This window comes from Cetorhinus maximus, chromosome 28 (assembly GCF_964194155.1).
Source record: "Cetorhinus maximus chromosome 28, sCetMax3.hap1.1, whole genome shotgun sequence".
Taxonomy (NCBI): domain Eukaryota; kingdom Metazoa; phylum Chordata; class Chondrichthyes; order Lamniformes; family Cetorhinidae; genus Cetorhinus; species Cetorhinus maximus.
Window position 1 is genome coordinate 13,619,961 of NC_135906.1, and position 23,339 is coordinate 13,643,299.

Sequence of the window (23,339 nt, forward strand, 5' to 3'; positions counted from 1 at the left end):
CAGCATGTCGATTTTTTAAAACATATACATTCTTTCGTGGGACGTAAGCGTCGCTGGCTGGACCAGCATTTATTGCCCATCTCTAATTGCCCTTGAGAAGGTGGTGGTGAGCTGCCTTCTTGAGCCGCTGCAGTCCATGCAGTGTAGGTACACCCACAGTGCTGTTAGGGAGGGAGTTCCAGGATTTTGACCCAGTGACAGTGAAGGGATGGCGATATATTTCCAAGTCAGGATGGTGAGTGGCTTGGAGGGGAACCTCCAGGTGACGGTGTTCCTGTCTATCTGCTGCCTTTGTCCTCCTAGATGGTGATGGCAGTGGTCGTGGGTTTGGAAGGTGCTGAGTAGGAAGCCTTGGTGAATTGCTGCAGTGCATCTTGGAGATGGTACACAATGCTGCCACTGTGCACTGGTGGTAGAAGGAGTGAATGTTGAAGATGGTAGATGGGGTGACTATCATGCGAGCTGCTTTGTCCTGGTTGGTGTCAAGCTTCTTGAGTGTTGTTGAAGCTGCACTTATCCAGGGTAGTGGAGAGCATTCCACCACACTCCTGACTTGTAGTGGACAGGCTTTGGGGAGTCAGGAAGTAAATTACTCGCCACAGAATTCCCAGCCTCTGACCTGCTCTTATAGCCAGAAGCCTTTGAACCTGTTCAGTTAGATTTTGGCCTCGTCATAGAATCGAAACAGCTCTAAGCAAAGTCACAGGTTACATCTTTCATTGACTGTCACTGTGATGCTCTATCACTTCTCATCCCTCATGACCTCTTTGGAGTCTTTGGCACAGCCAACTGCACCATCCTCAGCCAAAGTCACTTCTCCGTTATCCCTCTCAGTGAGACTGTCCTCATCTTGTTCAGCAGGAATGACCTCCCTAATCTCTCCACCTCCTCCTCCTTTAAGACCCTCCTAAAAACTCATCTCTTTAACCCACGTTGCGGTCACCCCTCCTTCTATAGCAAGATGTCCAGTTTCGCCTCCATTCACCTCTATGATACTTTTGTCAACGTTTGTGATTCTATAAAAATGGAATTTATATTCGTAGAAAATGTCTCTAAGGCTGAGCCAGAGTGTTTGCCGGCCTGCTGTTATATTTGACCCCGAGGTGAACTTTCCGCCAGACATTCGCACCATCACCAACACCTCCTCCACACCATCATCCAACGCCATCCACCCCTGCCATGGCTTCTTTGAAACTCATATTTATTCTGTCTTACCTCTAGACTTCCACTGCATCCCTGGTCTCCCACATTCTCCCCTCCTCAAACTTGAGGTCGCTGTGGCCTTGCCTTAACTCATTCCAAATCCTGCTCACCAATCTCCCCTTTGCTCACTGATCATTGGCTCTGGGCTAGGCAATGCCTCGATTTTAAGTTTGTCATCCCTGTTTTCAAATCCCTCCGAGGCCTCACCCCTCCCTATCTTTGTAATCCCTGAGATCTCTGTAGTCATCTAATGCTGGCCTCTTGAACGGCCCCGATTCTAATCGCTCCACCATTACGGGCAACGCTTTCAGCTGCCAAGACCCTAAGTCCTGGAATTCCCTCCCTTAATCTCTTCTCCTCTCTACCTCTCTTTCCACCTTTTAGATGGTCCTTAAAATCTACCTCTTTGACCAAGCATTTGGTCATCTCCCTAACATCTCCTTATGCAAGTGCATGTCAAATTTTGTCCTATATTGCTCTGGTAATGCACTTCAGGAATTTTTCATTTGCTGAAGGAGCTATATAAATGTAAGTTGTTGTTGTTGTTGTAGTTGGTGGCCTCCTCATCCTTGCCAGGAGATTGGCAGAAGTATTGGAGAATCCTTCGATCCCTTTTCCCTCAGGTTTCTACCAATCCTCCATCAAAACTACTGCTCAAGATCAGCTGGTCTCTGGGGAAATTCTCCCCCACGTGGTTAAACTTTACTGTAAATAAGCAAAGAAACACGACTGCTGCAGCTCCCATCATTGTTGGAGCAAGACATTCCAATGATTCCAACATAATTGTGACATGTTTTTCAGCCACCGATATGTGTCTTTCACACTCATGTCCGCATGGTTCAAGATGTCGTGCCAATAATGGGAGCACAGTGTGCTACTGTGAGAAAGGGTTTCGTTTATGTATGGCATATCAAAATTGTACATCTGGGCATCCTTATTGTAGAGGTAAGATCCTCTTGTTCCAGTAACACTACATTGTTTATTCCCACTGTTTCCATGTTGTTCCAGAGTTTACATATAAAGCCAAGCACACTGTAGAAAAACCTCTTCATTTGTTCTTGGCATGTAGCAATATATAAGCAAGAACACAGTAATTGTCCATCCCTCACTGTCTTTGGGAAGGATATGGTGGCCTTTCTCTTTGAACCACTGTAGGCCTTACACTGATGATGCTCTATAATGATTTTAGGGCAATTTGTCAAAGCCAATATGGTGCCTGAATTGTAAAGGAACTAAGGGTTCTCATAAGATTGCAGCTCTTGTGAAACAGTTCCTGCCCACTAGCACCAAGACCTGGACAACATTCAGGTTTGTGCTGATAAGAGACAAGTAATATTCACACCACACAAAGAATCAGGTAATGGCCATATCCGATGAGAGAAAACCTAACCACCTCCCTAAACATTCAACAGCATTACCTTCACGGAATCCCCACCATCTACATCCTGGGGGCTTACCACTGAGCAGAAACTCAACTGGACCAGCCATATAAATACTGTGGCTACAAGAGCAGGTCAGAGGCTTGGAACTCGGCAGCGAGTATCTCACCTCCTGACTCCCCAAAGCCTGTCCACCATCTACAGGACACAGGTCAGGACAGTGATGGAATACTTGCCTAGATGAGTGCAACACTCCCAACAACACCCAAGAAGCTCGACACCATCCAGGACAAAGCCATTTGATCGGCACCCCATCCATCAGCTTAATCATTCAGTCCTCCACCACCAACATACTTTATAGAATGTGCACTGCTGTCCTTGTTAGCAATGCTCACATCCCACACTAAAAGAAAAAAGAAAGTGTTGTTGCAGCGTCTGCCATAGATCGTGTATACTACAGCCAGAATGCTGATGGTGGAGAGGGTGGTCACGAAATCTAGTAGCAGCAATGATAAACTAAAGACTCTAAAGCCCTAAAAACTCATTGGGCTTCTGGAATATTGTTATGTCTGCATTAAATCACACAAATTGCGAGTTGGTAGAAAGGCTTTAAGGGTTAGGAGATGAACCACTTATCACAGAGTGTTCAGCCTCTGGTTTACTCTGGCAGACCCAGTCTTGCTATGGCTGGTCCAATTCTGCTTCAGGTCCCACCCCACCTCTCTCCATGGGAGCTTATTGGTATGGGATTTGTTAATGGCATGGGAATGCTAAGGGAAGAGGAAGGGGTCGAATCCTTGATTCCCAGGGAAGGGTCTAATCACTAGGATCGTTGAATTGGGAGAGGAGCAGTCTGATGGGGGCGGGGGGGGTGGGGTGCTGCTTGGGAGGGCGGGGGGTGACGGGGTCAGGGAGAAGCACTCACGTTCCTCTCGGCCCACAAGCAGCGCTGTAAAGAAGCTTGTTGCCTTCTCCCTGAAGCCGTCTTTCCTCCTTTCAGCTGCCTGATTCCCCAAAGCCCAGGGGTGGAATGTTACGCTGGCCGGATTTTAGGGTCCTGCCGAAGTCAATGGAGCTTTGAATGGCTGGCCGCGTTTTAAGGCCCCATGCCAGACCCCCCCGCACCCCCCACCCCCACCACCCACCGCAACAAGGCCGTAAAATTCCATCCCGGGAAACCCTGTTTGTCCCTGTTAAATCTGTAAAAGGGGTTAAGCCAGAGGCTGCCAGCCACACTAACATATTTAAATAGCCAAACCTGCCATCTTTCTGCCCCTTGTCCTGCCTCCATTAAAGGTGGAAAAAGGGTGGGTTGGAGGTGGATTGGGGGTCAGGCTTGAGATTGTCAAAATTTTAACTTCTGATCCAACCCCAACTCGGGTGTTCTTTTGGGCATTGAAATTCAGCCCATTGGTACCACAATGCAGGATATCCCCACACGCCTGACCCACTGAAAAGACTAAACAAAACATTATATTTCATCACTAAGATAAAAGCAAAATACTCCGGATGCTGGACGTCTGAAATAAAAACAGAAAACGCTGGGAAAGTTCAGCAGGTCTGGGCGGCATCGTGGAGAGAGAGAGAGAGACAGAGTTAAGGTTTCGAGTCGGTATAACTCCTCTTCAAAGCTCTGAAGAAGAGTCATATGGACTCGGAACGTTAACTCTGCTTCTCTCCCCACAGATGCTGCCCTGACCTGATGAGTTTTTCCAGCGTTTTCTGTTTTTACAGCATATTTTATCGTTTATTTACAGATGTGAACGAGTGCACGGAAATGAGACATGCCTGTGGCACTGGCGCAACCTGTGTGAATACAATTGGAAGTTATTGCTGTATATTCAACACGACAAATGGAACAGATATAAGAACCAAATGCTCAGGTGAGATATTATTAATGTTCATGACTTAAGCACCACTTTAGAAAAGAGGTTGGAAAGTTGGCAATAAATACTCCTCCTTGGAATGCTTGAGGAGCCAATCAACTAAAACCCTGGATTTTGTGACCAGCGGAGAAGTGACGTTGCTCACCGTTGACTTCAAAGAAAGCTGCTCACAAGGTTCGCACAGGCTCTGTGGTCTGGATTTTCTCCTTCCTGGTGTTGCTTTGATTCTGACACCATATGTCCAGAGGATCTCTGCCCCCCACCCACTCCCAGCAACAGTGATGTCATCAAGGCAGCTAAGCAGCCAATCACATTAAAGAATGCTAACAGACAGCAAAGCAGGAAGCAAAATGCATTGATTATCCTTCGCCTTTAAAACATTTACAGAGGGTGAGGTGAGGATTGGGATGTACGCGTGGGATTAGGGCAGAAGCATAAACAAACATTTAAAAAGTGGTTTAAGTATATTAAAAAATGATTGAATTTTTATCACAATAGAAACATTTGACAGTTCACTGAAATAAAATCAGTTTTTTCAGGACCAGAGAGGCTGTTCAGCAGTCACTATGATTGTTAGTACACAGTTAAAATTCCATTTACAGCTCATTCAAAAAGGCATAACTTTTTCAGGGGTTTTGAATGGTGATAATCCAGTAGAATAGGGAACGTTCTCGTCAGTTCAGTAATTTCTAAGTGTTTTCAATCTGTCAGAACTTCAACAGTGCACCCTGTGGAGGAGTTGGGGAATCACTGACAGCACCTTCTGGATTTCCACACTTAGCTGCGCATGTGTGCAGAAGTTGTCCATCGGTTCAACACTTGCAACGATGGCAAACGTTGACAGTATCGCCGTCATTACAGCGGCTAAAACCCTGGAGTGAAATCTCGCGCGGCATTTTCAACCTGAAATCAGGGGGCAGGATTTTTAACTCCATCGGACGGGCACGGAGGGTGAGCCCGGGAGGTGTCACAAAACTGACCATCGCCCGCGATCGGGCCCCAGACCGGCATTTCATGCTGACTGGCCAATTAACAGCCGACCAGTGTGAATCGCGGCGCTGCGACGCTGAGCGCTGCAGGGGTTTGGGGGAGGTGGGGGGGGTGGGAGGAGGGCGGGGGTGGGGTTGGGGGGTGGGTGGACTGAAAGCTCCCCCGATGGCTCAGAGCTGCCTCAGGGAGTGGAAGCATTTTTAAAAACATAAATACAGAATTTGAAAATGGTATCAACATGTCCCTGTTCATGTGACTCTGTCACATGCGCAGGGACGTGTTCATAAATGAGATTTCAACACTTTTATTATTATTTTTAATTCCTGTTGGAAACCTCACCCTGCCCCGTGGATGAGGTTTCATTAAAAATCCAAAGGCCGCTTGGCCTTTTCCAGCACCCGCCAACCGAATGGTTGGACGGGCGACGAAAAATCAGGTTTAATTAATCGATTAAGGGCCTATAATAGGCCTCTTGATTGTCGGCGGGCGCTGCTGCTGCCTATCACATACTACCCCGCTGAGCGAAAGGTCACAAGAATGCCCGATGACTTCGGGACACTCGCCCGAAGGCCATCGCGCGCTATTTTACTCTCGTTCAGGTGGGGCCCGCGCGCACCCGACGAGAGAAAACTTCTGCCCGTAGCGACTGAGCTGCTGGCAGAGACTGGCTGCTGATAGGCAGCACCATTGGGTCAGGGTTCAATGGGTAAGCTCCACCATATACCGTGCTCACCATCTGACCATGTTCGGTGAGGAGACATCCTTCTTCAGTCCTACATTCGTGCGTTTAATGAATTTTAAGCACTAGGGTTGGAGGAATATATCGACTGGCTGGTCAAAACTCTTACTGAAATGTGTTTGGCTTTGCTGCTTTAACTTGGCCTGGACAGTAAATTACTGTGCAAATATTCACAAAACCGTAAATTTATTCTTCACCAATAACAACCGGTAACTGCTAGGCCACGAATCGGACGGGGTGGGAGGGAGCTGTCAAGGGAGGGAGGGCTGTACTTCCCAAGTCGGGTAAGTTACTGTCCTTCTCAGTTGCGCCTAGCAGGCAACTCTTAGGCCTGGCTTCACTCAGGACAAACCAATGGTAGCACAGGAGCCTGAAACAGATATAGGCCCCTTCTTTGCATGAGCAAAGACACTCACGCCTGTCTCAGGCATAGGTAAGAGATGCCTATTTTTTTCCCCTAACCCAATGTTGTGGGCAGCAAACCTCTGGCTGTAAATACGCACACGCTGCTGCCCACCATTTTGGTCCTTGGTAGATCAAATAGCTCCCGAAAAGCAAGTGCTGTACAAAAAAAAAGAAAAATTCTGTTTTCTATCTTGCATATTTTGTTTTTGGGCTCTGAAACACCTCAGATATATAACAAATTTGATTTTTATCTCTTTAATAATAAAGTCAAATTCGGGCTATCATTCAGACTGGAGTTCGCTACCTGTTGATATCTCCATTACCAAGCTTGACATTGATAGCCATGTGTTGCCGGGTGCTCTCTCTATCACCAACTGTGCTACAATGATAAGTGTTAAAAAAACTAAAACATCTTTTGCAATCCTCAGCAAATCCTGAGTTATTTGCAAACATCCAATTTAAAAACTGTGAGGAAGGAAATCTGAGACTACGAGAATGAAGTGTGAGTTTTCAGTAACCACACCAGAGGGTAGATATCAGCTGTGATCAGTTATGGAATGAACCATGTGATACTAACCTGTGCTTTCATTATCCCAGAGTGCGAACGAAATTGTTACTTCAGCAAAAAAGCAGCTGGCAATTCCAACTCAAGACTCTCTGATCAAATGGTAAGTGTGTAAAATGCAGAAGAAGAAAGCAAAGAAAGTACTTGCATTTGTCTAGCACCTTTCATGACCTCAGGCCCAAAACACTTTACTGCCAACGAAGTACTTTTGAAGTGTAGTCAGTATTGTAATACAAGCAGCCACTTTGCACACAGCAAGATCCCAGGAACAGCAATGTGGCATAGCGACCATGAGTTATTTGGCCATCTCAGTCTATGCCTATCCTGGTAGACTCCAATCTCATTGCCAATTGTTGTAGCAGCAACCACTTTTTATTGGGAGTCTATTTCGTGTCCACCACTGTGTTGGGAGCATGGTGTTATGATGTGGCTGACGATGTGTGCCAGGCAGACCAAAGCCGCAAGGGAAACTTGGTTGTGCTATCGCAATAGTTTTGCAATTTGTTTTTATTACGGGATGTGTGCACTGAATTCAGAAGTAATAAGTCCACCAAGACCTATAGAGATTTTAAAAATTAAAGTAAAAATTTTATTAACAAAATACAAAAGATTTCAAGCACATACATCAGACTACAATTACTTACTATTATAATAACTCCTTAAATTCCTAATTAACCTGAGTCCCAGTTACACTCCCTTTAAGGCAATGGTCCAAAATAGATTTTAGATTTAAAACTGAATCAGCAAGTTAACACAATACCCATTTGACCGTGCAATTCCAAATGGCTTTTCCCTTACTTCAGTTTCGTTATATAGCAGACCTATGCACAAATGCTGGTGGCTTCATTAAGGCTATTTCACACATCCCTGTTAGATCTTACACGGCCTTCTGACGCATAGTCTTTCATTCTCCTTTATATATCTTTCTATCTTTTTGATATGTAAATTCTATTGTTCCATATGTCTTTGAAATGGTATCTTCCTCATAATATAAAAACTTTCATGTTGCCAATATATTGTCAGCAACCTTTGGGAAAAATAAACACATTCCTTAGCCTTGGTTATCTGGCTAGTTGTAAACAGAGTAAGATCCCTTTGAAATCCAAATCTCTTCATTTATCTAAAAATGCAAATTCCCCTTCACACCTTACATGCTAAGCCAGCAACCATGTTTACTCATCAGCATGTCAAGCACCTAGCTTCTTTTGATGGTTTCAAACTTGCAGTTTACTGGACTGTAATTAAATTATACACAGGCCCAACTATACTTACCCCCATAAACCAACTTCACAATAAACCAGAAAATTTTCTGAAAATTATTATACTTTCATCACAATGGGTGATGCTGGGACAACTTTCCTCTAACTCTGAGTCTCATTGAGAGTTTAACTGTGACCCCATTTCCTCCAGTTTTGTGCTCACGGTCCATATCAAGTTACTTGCTTACATCTAAAGCAAAACTCTCAATCTCTGAGAAAAAGCTTATAAAAATTGAAGCCTCCTAATTGAAATAGGGATGGCTAAGTGAAGATCCAATGTAGGTTTTCAAAATTATGAGCGACTTACAGCTAATGAAGTCTTTTTGAAGTGCAGTCACCGGTGTGATGTAAAACACGGCAGCCAATTTGCGCACAGCAAGCTCCCACAAACTGAAATATGTTAATAAGCAGGTAACCTGTTTTCGTGATGCTGGTTGTGGGATAAATGTTGGTCAGGACACCGGGGAGAACTACAAATAAAAAACACTTTATTGGCAGTAAAGTGCTTTGGGGTGTCCTGAAATAACAACAACCTGTATTTATAAGGCATCTTTAACATAATAAGATGCCCCAAGGCACCTCCTAGGGGTGTTATAAAGGAGAATTTGACACCGAGCCACATAAGGAGGCATTAGGGTAGATAGCCAAAGTGGTAGGTTTTAAAGAGGGTCTCACAGGAGGAAAGTGAAGCAGAGAGGCAGAGAGATTTAGGGAGGGAACTCCAGAGCTTAACAGCTGGGTAACTGAAGGCACTTGACTCCCTTATAAATCAAAAATCTTTCTAACTAGGCGTCGAATATATTCAATGACCCAGCCTCCCTGTGGAAGAGAATTCCCAAGGTTGACAGCCCTCTGAGAGAAGAAATTCCTCCTCATCAAAGCCTTAAATGGGAGACCTCTTGTTTTTAAACTGTGCCCCCTAGTTCTAGATTCCCCCATGAGTGGGAACATTCTCACAACATCTACCCTGTCAAGCTCCCTCAGAGTCTGATATGCTTTAATAAGCTCACCTCTCATTCTTCTAAATTCTGACGAGTATAAGCCCAACCTGCTCAACTCTTCCTCATAAGACCAACCCCTTCATCCCAGGAATCAGCTCAGTGAACCTTCTCTGAACTGCTTCCAATGCAAGTATATCCTCATTAAGTAAGGAGACCAAAATTGCACACTGTACTCTAGGTGTGGTCTCACCAATGCCCTGTACAGTTGTAGCAAGACTGCGCTACTCTTATTCTCCATCCCCCTTGCAATTAAGGTCAACATGCTATTAGCCTTCTTAATTACTAGCTGTACCTGCATGCTAAATTTTTGTGATTCATATACGAGGACACCCAGATCCCTCTGTACCATAGCATTCTGCATTCTCACTCCATTTGAATAATATTCTGCTCTTCTGTTCTTCCTGCCGAAGTGAACAATGTCACATTTTCCCACATTGTACTCTGCCAAGTTTTTGTCCACTCACATGACCTGTTTATATCCCTTTGCAAACTCTTTGTATCCTCCACACAACTTGCTTTCCTAACTATCTTTGCAATAGTTCTGTCAATTTTGCCCAGATTGTGTTGATATAGCAGTGGAATTAAGTGGAATTCACATGATTCACAAGAATGATTCCTGGGATAAAGAACTGTAGCGATGAAGATAGATTGGAGAGGCTGGAACTGTTTTCCTTAGAGAAAAGAAGGCTGAGAGGAGACCTGATAGAGGTATTCAAGATCCTGAGGGGCATGGACAGGGTAAATAGTGAGTAACTGTTCGCACTCAAGAGAGCATCAAGAACTAGAGGGCACAGATTCAAACTAATTGACAAAAGGAGTAAATGTGATGTGAGGAAAAGTTTTTTTCAGAGGTTGGAGTCTGGAACGAACTTCCTGAGAGGTTGGTGGAGGCAGGTTTGATCGAGGTATTCAAAAGGGAATTGGGTTGCTACCTGAAAAGAGGGAATGTGCAAGGTTGTGGGGATAAGTCGGGGGAGTGGGACCAGGTAGAACGTTCTTCCAGGGGGCCAGTGCGGACTCGATGGAGGCCGAATGGCCTCCTTCTGCACTGTAAAGACTCTGTGATTTTGTGAATCTCTCCAATTTTAACGATCCACATCTTTTGTGAATGAACTGTTAAATACTTATAAAAATAGGAAATTGTATTGACTTGACGGACTGGACAGGTTTCAAAAAGAAACAGATAAACTTCAGATAAACAGAGAGCTTTTCGGATACTACATGCTCCATCAGGACTCTCATCAGGAAGCCCTGCCCCCTCATGTTGCCCGTGCTTAAGGCTCATTGGTCGTCGCTGCCAAGAACATCATGTGACCCCCTGATAGTCAGCAGGAGAGGCTAAAGTTTCAGTTACTACAGAAATCTGTTAGTAAATTCATTGAGGATCGATATTTGGCATTTTACTGACGGCTTAACGTACAGTAACACCAGTATGTATTTTATTTGTTTTCTCGCTCTTGTTGTTAACAGTGCATGAGCATCTGTCAAATGGAGGCTCTATACAAGAACATGTCAGAGGTCACCAGTCCATTGGAGCAAAGCAGCAAAGGCACACGTTACCTGGATAATGAAGAAAGCATTCTGAGGTCTCTCGTCGAAGTTCCATCGAAACAAAGGGAAGAACGGAAGTCAATGCTGCTCTCTGGTAATGCGCTAATGGTTTTCAAATCTCTGATTGGGTAACGCCTCAGTTCCCCCCACCCCCCCCGTCAGTTACCCCACTCATTGTACCAGGTGCGAGTAGTGCTCATCCCCCATAATAGTATGAGGCGGTGCTAAATAAAGGCTAATATATGCCAAACTGCTGCCAATTATGAGTTGTGGTCACATGCTCACTAAAATTATGCAAATTGGAAACAGGAGGAGGCCATTCAGCCCCTTGATCCTGCTCCCCCAGCCACTCCATCAGGTCGTGACTGATCTGGACCTCAACTCCATTTAGCCACTATTTCTCCATATCCCTCAATATCTTTACCCAACAAATATCTAATTATCTTAATCACGAAAGCTCCAATCTTGACACAGCATCCAGAGCCTTTGGGGGAGGAAGAGAGATCGTGGCCTTTACCACCCTTTCGGTGAAAAATGTTTCCTAATTTTGCTCCTGAATGGCCCAGCTTTCACTTGAAGAACATCTCTCCTTGTTCTTGATTCTTTCACCAGCTCCTCCAGATTTACCCTATCAAATCCTTTTAACTCTTTAAACAGCTTGATCGGAACCTGGGACAGGACTGGCCAAAATTTCACTCCATGTAAGGCAAGTGAGGCTAAATGCTACAACCCCGACGCTTTGGGTTGAATTCGATGGGGCCTGGGAGGAGGCGCAGGCCAAAAAGATTTGGATGGAGGGCAGGGTTGGCATGCCCATCATCTTCCTGCCACCATGGCATTTTTCCAGGTGCACAGCCCTCCTGTCCTGAGGCCTGCTTAAAGTGCCACTGAAATTTCACCAGCAGTGAGTGGGCCCTCTGTTAAGTGGGGAGCCTGCCTGGCAAACCCCTGCTTGCTTCTTGTGGGCTTGGCTGGGTGGGTTGGGGGGGGAGGGGGAGGGGAGGGGAGGGGGCATGCCCCATTTTTACAAATGTATTCATTCATGGGAGTCACTGGGTAGGCCAGCATTTATTGCCCATCCCGAATTGCCCTTGAGAACTGAATGGCTGGCTAGGCCATTTCAGAGTCAATCACACTAGGCAATTGTGGGTCTGGAGTCACAATGTAGGCCTGACCAAGTGAGGATGGCAGATTTCCTTTCCCCAAAGGAGATTAGTGAATCAGATGGTTTTCCTTTTATGGGAATCAACAATGGCTTCATGGTCATCACTAGACTTTTAATTGCAGATTTTTTTTTAATATTGGATTCAAATTTCACCATCTCATGATTCGAATCCAGGTCCCCAGAGCATTACACTGGTTCTCGAGTCCAGCAACAATACCACTACACCACTTATTTGTGTTCAATCAGTGGCCCACAGAAGGGACCCTGGTGGTAATGGCTGACGCCATGACAACAACCCTCTCTGTCCTCTCACCGCCCCAGCCCTAACCCCAACCCCAGCCTCAGCCCCAACCCCCAACCCCAACCCCACCCCCAACCCCCAACCCCCAACCCCACCCCAACCCCCACCCCCAACCCCAACCCCACTTATCTTATTCCAAGGCCGGCATGCATAAATGAAACCCTCAGTTGGGCGCAGTTCCTGCCGTGGCCACCGCTCCCGGAGTGGAGCCCTGGCTGCAGCTCATCAGCTGAATCCACCGGGGCCTCCCCCAAAATGGCTGAGGCAGGATTGCCCCTGAATTTCCCGCCCATTGTCGGTGCCGCTGCCAGCTTGGCCAGACCCAGCCCTGTGAGTGGGGAAGCTGTGGCCAAAGAAGCAATAATATTATTCCATTAAAACTCACACTCCCTTTGAGCGTGGCTTTCTAGCACTCACAGGGCCTTCCATCTGGACCTGAAGAGAGCTCGCTGAGGTAGAATAGAATTAAACCATTTTATTCCACAGCAATACTGATGGCCAAAGAGAAATGTGGATGCGAATTGTGATTTTTAAGCGAGAAAATAAGAGCCAAACAGCAGAAACTAACAGCCAATTCTTGAATTTTTAGAAATCGTAATAAGGCGTCAAATACATCCTGAAGAACCCTTCGTGATATCGGCAATGGGGAACTCCATGCAAGTCGATTCAGCTGTATTTACAGACACGGCATCTGGTAAAGTATCATTACTAACTGCTGCAATGTCCAACAATTATGGGTTAACAGGGGCGCTGCAATACAAACACACCCAAGCCACCTAGGATTCAAAAATAAAAAAGATTGAGCCACATAGTGAACATTTTTCAGGCACTATATGGCCTCCTATGACCCTGACATGGCAGGAGGAAGTGTGCACACAACTCCGATTGGAAGCCTGCCACGCACCTTATCGGGAAAGAACAAACACGGGGGGGTGTCCTTTACCTGTTCCTGAAGTAGGCTCTTTCCAAAAGGGCCGAATGTTAATTTAGGGGAGGTGGCGGCATAATGGTATTGTCACTGGACTAGTATTCTGGGGACCGGGATTCATAATCCCACCATGTGGTGAAAGTTAAATTCCATAAAAATCTGGAATTAAAAATCTGATGATGACCACAAACTAAATATAAAGCCAGGCTCAGTAATGGTGACCACAAAACTATTCACTGACTGTCATAAAAAAACCCATCTGGTTCACTAGTGACCTTTAGGGAAGGAAATCTGCCATCTTCACCTGGTCTGGCCTACAAGTGACTCCAGGCCGCACAGCAATGTGGTTGACTCTTAAATGCCCTCTGAACAAGGGCAATTGGGGATGGGGAATAAATGCTGGCCTAGCCAGCGACACCCACATCCCGTGTATGAATAAAAAACAGCTTCAGTCCCTGGCTGCAGCATTGCTTCTCCAGTAGCACCTGCTTCAAGGAAAACCAACTCCAAATGTTGCTTGAGTAGAAAGATAATGAATTAGTTATCACATTTTTTACCAAGATTGCTGACCCCACCACCCCCAAAAGTGCCATCCCATGAACGCAGGCCCACCCCATTCACATTTTCTCCCAGGTCTTTCATCCAGGTCATGCCAGGTTTTCCTTTATTCTTTCATGGGATGTGGGTGTCTCTGGGAAGGCCAGCACTTTGTTGCCCATCCCTAATTGCCCTTGAACTGAGTGGCTTTCTGAGCCATTTCAGAGGCCAGTTAAGAGTCAACCACATTGCTGTGGGTCTGGAGTCACATGTAGGCCAGACCAGGTAAGGACGGCAGATTTCCTTCCCTAAAGGACATTAGTGAACCAGATGGGTTTTTATGACAATACAATGAATTGTTTTATTTTATTAGTTCATGGGATGTGGGTGTCACTGGCTAGGCCAGCATTTATTGCCCACCCCTATTTGCCCTGTTCAGAGGGCATTTAAGAGTCAACCACATTGCTGTAAGTCTGGAGTTATATGTCGGCCAGACCAGGAAAGGGTAGCAGATCTCCTTCCCTAAAGGACATTAGTGAACCAGATGGGTTTTTAAGACAATCGGCAATGGTTTTGTGGTCGTCATCAGAAATTTTAACTCAAATTTCACCATCTGCCGGGTGGGATTTGAACCCGGGTTCCCGGAGAATTACCCGGGGTCTCTGGAATACTAGTCCAGTGACAATACCACTATGCTACCTCCTCCCCCAGTAGACACAGGTTATGCCTGACTTGTAACTATTACTGAGACTGGCTTTATATTTCAGATTTATCAATTGAATTTAAATTCCACCAGCTACCGTAGTGGCATTCAAAGCCAAGTCTCCCGAGTATTCGTCTGGACCTCTGGATTGCTAGTCTAGTGACATCAACTCCACATCATCATCTTCCTGACTGAAAATTGTAAATTGGTATCAACTCTACCCACTAGCTCAGGGGGTAGCACTCACCTTTGACTTAGAAGGTCATAGGGTAAAGCCCCATTCCAGTGACAAAATCTAGGCCGACACTTCCAGTGCTTTTTATGCTAGCAGCCCTCTTTTGGGTGAGATGTTAAACTGAGGCTATTTCAGGTTAAAAACTCCGACGGTACAATTTTTGGAAACAAAATGTCACGAGAATGACCTCAGGGGTTGAAAATGAAACTCAGCTGGTGTTGCAACTGTGACAGAACTTTGCTCTCTCTTGTTTTAGGATTAGGCAGACGGATTCCTGCCGTCGCCTTAATTGTTCACAGCAACATGACCAACATTTTGGGCAGTAATGCTAAAGTGCAAAAAGACGCAGCCAAACCTGAGCAGCAGAGGATGGTGCTGAATTCAGCGGTGATAACAGCAGTGACAAACAGCAAGATGAAAACCTTTCGTACCCACGCTGTCACCTTCACCTTCACCCATACCAAGGTTTGTGAGACACCATTTCACCACGTTCATTGACCACTGGCATCATTCCAAGTTGCTTCTGGAATCCTAGAATGGTTACAGCACAGAAGGAAGCCGTTTTGCCCATCATGTCCATGCTTATTAAGCCTGTGGAAACCATTTCTAATGCATGTCGTCGAACTAAAGGACCCTAGAGTTTTTTGCAATGCTTTCAAAGTGGAATTAATGTAACTCCTGGCGGAGGTTGAGGGGAATTCGGACATTTGTGACTGGTTTCCGCTCCTATTGATAACTTCTAATGCTGGGGGGCGCGGGGGGAGGGGTGGGGGGATGTGGGGGGGGATGTGACACTTCCTGTCAACCCACACGCGCCCCTCCCCCCACCCCCTTCTTCACCCACCTTCTACTGTGGCATCCCAGCTGGAGGCGAAGACTCCCAGGTTGCCCAGGAAACGCTCAGCCGATGGCAAGCGGTAAGGCGGGCCTGGTTGAAACAGGCTCTCTCGCTGTGTGACGGCTAATCAAGGGAACGGAAGGGATTTATTTGATTATCGCTCATGGGGTGTGGGCATCACTGGCTGCGCCAGCATTCATTGCCCAAAGCTAAATTGGGCTTGAGAACATAGTGGGCTTGCTAGGCCATTCTAGAGGGCATTTAAGAGTCAACCACGTTGCTGTGGGTCTGGAGGCACATGTAGGCCAGACCAGGCATATTTCCTTCGCTAAAGGGCATGAATGATCCAGATGGTTTTTTACGACAATGGTTTCACGGTCATCGTTAGACTTTTAATTCCAGACTTTTTATTGAATTCAAATTTCACCATCTATTACCCTGAATCTCTGGAGTACCAGTCCAATGACAATACCACGATGCATGAACTCATGTTGGGAATGGAATGTGTTTTCTGAAAGGTTCCCTTCTCTTTCCTACAGGCCAATGAGGACAAGTCAAATATAACCTGTGTCTACTGGAATCGAACAGCAAAAGGAAGCTTCTGGTCTCCCGAAGGCTGCAAGTTGGTGTTCTCGAACAGAACACATACAGTGTGCAGAGCGCTCCATCTTTCCAGCTTTGCTATCCTGATGGCATTGAAGGTACAAATATTTGGGATAATTCACTGCATAAACCAATAGGTTCTGGTCTGCTGAAGGTGGCAGGGTGGCCAGTGTGGGTTATAAAGAAAGCCATGAGGGATGGAGCAACTGTGAGGCTGTGAGAAGCAGTCAAGGTTGGGGAACAAAGGGGAAACACAGAGGGAGACACATATCAAAAGAGGGACGCATAGGCAGTATCGACAAATGAGAGGCTGCCACGAACACAGCTGACCGGAATCTCAGAGACAGAAAGGAAAGACTTGCATTTGTATAGCACCTTTCACAACCTCAGGGTTTTTTTGTTTGCCCTTAAAGTGTGGACAAGGGCCAGCATTTATGGCCCTTGAGCAGCTGGCAGTGCCACCTGCCAACTGAGTGGCAGTCAGGGGGTAGTTGATTTTGAACACCTCTATCAAATCTCCTCTTAGCCCTCTCCTCTCCAAGGAGAACAGTCCCAACTTCTCCAATCCATTCTCATAGCTGAAGTTTCTCACCCTGGAACTATTTTTGTAAACCTCTTCTGCACCCTCTCCAACGCGTTCACATCCTTCCTAAAGTGTGGTGCCCAGAACCTTACACAAATGAACTGGACTGTCTTTTTTTATGGGCCTGGCCAGCATTTGTTGACCATCCCCAACTGCCCTTGAGCTGAGTGGCTTTTGCTGGGCCATTTCAGAGGGCAGTTAAGAGTCAACCACAAAGGTGTGGGTCTGGAGTCAAGTGTAGGCCAGACTGGGTAAAAACAGTTGATTTCCTCACCTGAAGACATGAGTGAGGTCATTGGGTTTCCAAGACAAAATGGTAGCTTCATGGTCATTATTAACAAGCCTAGCATTTTGTTCCAGATTTATTAATTGAATTTAAAATCCTCCAGTTGCAGTAGTGGGATTTGAACCCACCAAGAGCGTGATTCCAAGCCTCTCAATTACTAATCTAGTCCAGTCAAAACCCTGGCACTCCCTCCCGAACAGCACCGTGGGTGTACCTCCACCGCATGGACTGCAGCGGCTCAAGAAGGCAGCTCACCACCACCAGCTTCTCAAGGGCAGCTGGGGATGGACAATTAATGCTGGCCTAGCCAGCGACGCCCACATCTCATAAACGAATTTTTAAAAGTATCGTCATTCCTGCCCCCGGGATGTTCCACAGTTGCTCGGCCAGTGAAGCAGTTTTGAAGAGTAATCACTTGTAATGTAGCAAACAATACAAGCAGTTTGTGCACAGCAAGCCCCCGCAAACAGCAGTGTAATAATGACCACACAACCTTATATTGGAGATAAATATTGGCCGGGGCATTAGGGAGAACCCCTCCCACTGCTCTGCTTTGAAAATGAACGTGTCAACTATTAAGCAGATAATATCGGAATTAGAAACTTCTGCTAGAATTCCCTTGAGGGAGGGTTTGTCCTACCAGTCATGTATAGCAAAACCATAGAACTATTTTTATAGCTATCGTGCTCATGAACTATGGTCAGTTCTGCAGCTGGGCTTGTCAAAACACCGAGTTGGACTGTTTTCACTTTGAATGTATAGCATTCTGAAGCATTCAATTATGTGCAATGCGTTGGAATTATTCGTAGATTGCTATAAGATACATTTCCATATCTATATATGAAAAAAATGAGGATCGAGCCCAAAATTCTGACCAATTACAAATTAGCCAATTGTAAATTCTGCCCCAGCCACTTAATCCAAATTAAATTATTGTAGAAATAGTTCCTGATCGCCAACAGTAAGAAGGCAAAACTCCAGATCTCTCCCGACATCCCCACTATTCACCCTGGAAGATGCTGATAACATGAAATGGCAGACATTGAATCATAGGAGCATTGGAAAAGGGGGAGGCCATTCAGCCCCTCGAGCCTGTTCCGCCATTTCGTTCGATCATGACTGGCCTGCATCTTGGTTCCGGATCCCTTAATGCTCTTTCCCTAACAAAAAATGTACCGATCTGAGTTTTAGAATTGTTAATCGATCCCCTCGCCGCACAGCTTTTTTGGCGGGGGGGCGAGAGTTCCAGATTTCCACCACCCTTTGCGTGAAGAAATGCTTCCTGGCGTCACCCCGAATGGCCTAGCGTTTATTTTAACGTTATGCCGGTCATGCACGTTTGCTGGTGTCCGACTCAAATGCCGCGACGGTACAAAGAATCTAGTTTTCACAGCACGTGCTAAAGACGGGCACGACTGCTGTCCTGTTATAGGTGTTGGTCACGGTGTTAGCTGTGATGCCCCCCAGGGACATGCCTCAAACAGATGCTGTTCTGTGCCACACACACACACACACACACACACATGACCCATTGGCCAGGATTTTCAGATCGGCGAGCAGGCGCGAGCCCAACGCGCACGAGCGTGAAATAGCGCGCGATATCTCAGTCGGCGGGCGTGCACACGGGAGTCGGGAGCACGCCCGCCGACAATTAAGAAGCCCATTCATTAAATTGGATTTTTTTTCCCTACCAGTCCGCCCTTGCGGTGGGCGGGCGGGCGAATAGGCCAAGCGGCCCTCGCGTCTTTTTGCGAAACGTCATCCGCGAGCGGGATGAGGTTTCGGAGAATGATTAAAAAAAAAACTTACAAAGCTCATTTTTAACATGTCCCCGCTCACATGTCAGAGTCACACGAGGGCCGCTCCCGGGCCTGCCCGACGAGGGGGGAAATCCTCCCCTATATGTTTAACCAGGGATTCCCAGGGTAGTCACTCATTTTGCCTTGTGCATTGTCACCGCGAACGCTCCTGTTAGGGCTGCCGCAAATATAACGGGAAATGGACTTGCTAAATAGCCCCGATGACTGATCTCCCTGGATTGTGTTCACAGGATCTCCCAGATGTGTTTGAGGTTGAAGTCATCACCTACGTTGGATTGAGCATCTCGCTGGTGTGCCTGTTACTGGCGATTGTCACGTTTGCCACTTGCCATTCTGTTAAAGACACAAGACGCATCATCCACATTAACCTGTGCCTCAGTCTGTTTGTCGCTGACTTAGTTTTCCTGGTCGGAATTTCACAGACGGAAAATCGGGTAAGGGATCCTAATGATCGTTCAGTTCATGACAACACGCAGAAGGGAAATAGCATAATCGCAGAATTGTAATGGTGCAGAAGGAGGCCATTCGGCCCATCGTGTCTGCACTGACTCTCCGAATGAACGTTATGACCCAGTGCCATTCTCCTGCCTTTTCCCCGTGACCCCGCACATTGTTTCTGTTTAAATAATCATCTAATGCCCTCTTGAATGTCCTCGATTGAACCTGCCTCCACCACACTTCCAGGCAGCGCACTCCAGGTCTGAACCACTCGCTGTGTGAAAAACGTTTCTCCTCACATGGCATTTGCTTCTTTTGCAAATCACTTCAAACCCGTGCCCTCTGGTTCTCGATCCTTTTATGAGTGGGAACAGTTTCTCCCTACCTACTCTGTCTAGCCCCATCATGATTTTGAACATCTCAGTCAAATCTCCCCTTAGCCTTCTCCACTTCAAGGAGAACAGTCCCAACTTTTCCAATCTATCTTCATAATTGAAGTTTCTCATCACTGAAACCATTTCTGTAAACCTCTTCTGCACTATCTCCAATGTGTTCACATCCTTCCTATAGTGTGGTGCCCAGAGCTGTACACAAACAAACAGCCTGTTTTTTTTGTCTTCACTCAAAGGATGGAGGCTTCACTGGCTAGGCCAGCATTTATTGCCCATCTCTAATTGCCCTTAAGGACTAAGTGCCTTCCTGTGCCATCTCAGAGGTCAGTTAGGAGTCAACCACACTGCTGTGGGTCTGTAGTCACTTGTAGGCCAGACCAGGCGAGGTTGGCAGATTTCCTTTCCTTTAGTGAACCAGATGGATTTTTAATGACAATCATTTCATGGTCATTATTAGGCTTCTAATTCCAGATTTTTTTTTTAAAATGAATTCAAATTCCATCATGGTGGGGTTCGATCTCGGGTCCCCAGAGCATTAAGCTGGGCCTCTGGATTACTAGTCTGGTGACAATACCACTCTTCCTCCTATGTTTCTGTCAGCTGTGCACTCTTGTGGCCTGAATCTTCTGGTCAGCATGCAGGGGGGCAGGGCCCCGCTCGCCGATACGTGAAGTAACATTCGGTGGCGTCGGGCGTGCGCCCCGATGTCATCGCGCGCCATTCAGATCTTCAGTTCGGAGGGCGCGCGGCCGAGTTAGCTGTGCGCCTGCCGAACTGTCAAAGGCCTATAAAGGCCATTTAACTACCAAATAAAATAATTAACAGGGCTGCCCATCCAACCTTAAGGTTAGGGGGCAGGTGAAGAGCCCAGGCGGCCTTCGCATTTCTCATGGAACTTCATCCACGGGCGGGATGAGGTTTCATGAAGGGTTTATAAATGTAATAAAAAGCTTTATTAAAATTCATTGAAATGATTTTTTTTTCTTTATTTCAGTTTTTCATTACATTAGCTCCGTGCCTCAGGGAGATCGCTATCCTCTTTTACACGCATGCGCGAAAGAGCGCAGGCCCCAACTCTCCCTCCTTCCTCCGTCCGCACAGGGAGCGCTCAGCGCTTCCAGGTGTGCATCACGCCGGGCGGGCCTTAGTTGGCCCGCCCATGTAAATTGGCGGCGCACAGTCGATCAGGGGCGGTGACTGACTGAGTGACCGCCCGCGCCCGCTCTTGCTCAGTCCCCACCCCACCACCCCACCAAAGGGGAGTAAATTCTCCCCTGTGTGACAGAGTACAAAAAGAGGCTATTCAGTCCCTTGTGCCTGTCTCAACTCTTTGAAAGACTCCCGCTTCCCCTACTCCTTCCCCGCAGCCCTGCAAATTTCCCCTTTTCACGTATTTATCCAGTTCCCTTGCGAAAGTCACTCTTAATTCCGCTGTCACCATCCTTCCAGCCAGCACATTCCAGACCATGAAACGCTCGCTGTGTAAAAACAAGTACTCCCCATCTCTTCCTGGCTTCTGAGTAAAATTATCGGCCCTTTGGTTGCCGTGTCCTACGGCAGTGGGAACAGTTTCTTTTCACTCACTCCAAAGAAACTCTTCCTAATTTTGAAAACCTCCTGTAAATCTCACCTTAACCTTCTCTGCTTTAAGGAGCACCATCCCAGTTTCTCTAGTCTTTGCACGTAACTGAATTCTCTGGTACTCTTTTGGTTGCCAGGATTGGCCTGGAGTCTCCAGGATTTGAAGATTAATCTCCGGGACACTGCTGTGAGCAGCCCTGGAGACAAATCATCGGGCGTTTTTTTAAAAAAAAACCTTTCTTCGTGTCATTTTCTTTGAACAATTCTCTTTACCGGATATCAAACTATTGAAAATGGGTTCAAAGATAAGGGCAGTTTGGCTGACAGTCAAGCATCATCCGATTGGGTAATAAGTCTTTTTGTTTTCCAATTGGCGCAGGGAGGCAGCGCGTCCCAAGGATGGATGTGTTGTTGACTAATAGCTGGAGAGTGGGGGCAAATCGTGTGATGAAGCCTCCAGGAGTACATTGAATCACATTTGGCAACCATAATCTTATCTGTACCTCCTCCAAGAGTTGACATCCTTTCTAAAGTGTTGGTACCCAGCATTGGCTACAATATTCCAGCCAGGCCTGATTTAGAGTGGCTTTACCATCACTTCCTTGCTCATGTGCTCTGTGCTTCCATTATGAGCTCAAGGACATTCGAGGCATGTTTACTGACTGGAATATATGCCAAGTTTGATTATTGAGGTGTGATGGAATGCCAGCTCCAACAGAACCTGTGTTACCTCATTCGCTTCCCTGGATTTACGATTGACTTTAACACTCCATAACTTTTATGGTTACACTTTATGTTTTTTAATTAATCCCCCAAGCCTCCGGACATTAGTTATCCATTAACATGTTTGGCTAAAGTCCCCTTGAGTGCTGATTGCTAACCCATTTATTTTACACACAAGTTAACAATTGCACCTAAACAGGAATTTTCGACAAAGTAGCAGAGGTGACTAACCACCTCCCCTCCTCATGTTGCAAGTCACCTTTTCAGATTTTGAATGCTTTACGCAGGGCAATTAAAATGAGGCCAGCGACTTAGCCCCCCTGATCTCAGTTCCTTCCCACTGTGTCCAACCTTAAATAGCTCGTTTGTCCAGGTGAATGAGACACCCATTGAGAGCGGGGTCCCTGTAAAATCGGGGGCCTGAATTTCTTAGTTGACTTGTCCCGGTCTCATTCCATGAAATCCTTTTCCACTTCCCTTTGATATGGATTTCTCCCTCAATTTTCACTCTTCCTCACTCCTCTCTAGGAAGAGTGGGCTCCAGGTGTCCACAAGCCTCGAGTCCTCACTCAGCTAGCCATTGATCATTGTATGCCTGGGTAGTGACTATGGGGTGATATAGTCAAGACTAATACTGTCTTCAGCAGACCCCCACTCTCTCAGACACCAGTGAAGAATCCGGACTGGTGGCACAGTGACTTCCTCATAAGGAACATAGGAACATAGGAGCAAGAGTAGGCCATTTGGCCCATCAAGCCTGCTCTGCCACTCAAACAAATCATGGCTGATCACCTATGTCCATGCCATTTTCCCTCGCTATCCCCATATCCCTTGATGTCATTAGTATCCAGAAATCTAACGACTTCTGTTTTGAACAGATTGCAAAACATCTCAGCTTTCAGGATTTATAGAATGGAATTCTTTACCATTCACGGAATCCTACAGCACAGAAGGAGGCCATTTGGCCCATCTTGCCTCTGCTGGCTCTTTGAAAGAGCTTTCCAATTAGTCCCACTCCCCTTTCTTTTTCCCCCAAAAGCCTGAAGGTTTTCTTTTCAAAGTATATACCCGATTCCCTTTAGAAAGTTGCTGTTGATATATTCAGATACGAAACAGGAACATCAGAGATGTCTCCCCTTCCCCTCTCCTCCCGAATATTTCCACCTATCTCTGAGGCACAGTTAGGCACGGTACTGGTAGGATTTTGTAATTCAATATATTAGAACTT

At 46.3% G+C, this 23,339-nt stretch overlaps 1 protein-coding gene across 2 annotated transcripts in view; it reads left to right on the forward strand.

The window, feature by feature from the left end:
• LOC144668813 (adhesion G protein-coupled receptor E3-like) overlaps positions 1–23,339 on the forward strand; it is a 68,404-nt gene that overhangs the window by 27,257 nt on the left and 17,808 nt on the right. For both annotated transcript variants that reach the window (XM_078531188.1, XM_078531187.1), the window contains 8 exons: positions 2,005–2,148; positions 4,340–4,465; positions 7,200–7,270; positions 10,898–11,072; positions 13,034–13,138; positions 15,104–15,312; positions 16,225–16,386; positions 19,208–19,411. In XM_078531188.1, the coding sequence (XP_078387314.1) occupies positions 2,013–2,148; positions 4,340–4,465; positions 7,200–7,270; positions 10,898–11,072; positions 13,034–13,138; positions 15,104–15,312; positions 16,225–16,386; positions 19,208–19,411 (1,188 nt within the window). In that variant the 5' untranslated portion in view covers positions 2,005–2,012. The remainder of the gene's footprint in view (positions 1–2,004; positions 2,149–4,339; positions 4,466–7,199; positions 7,271–10,897; positions 11,073–13,033; positions 13,139–15,103; positions 15,313–16,224; positions 16,387–19,207; positions 19,412–23,339) is intronic.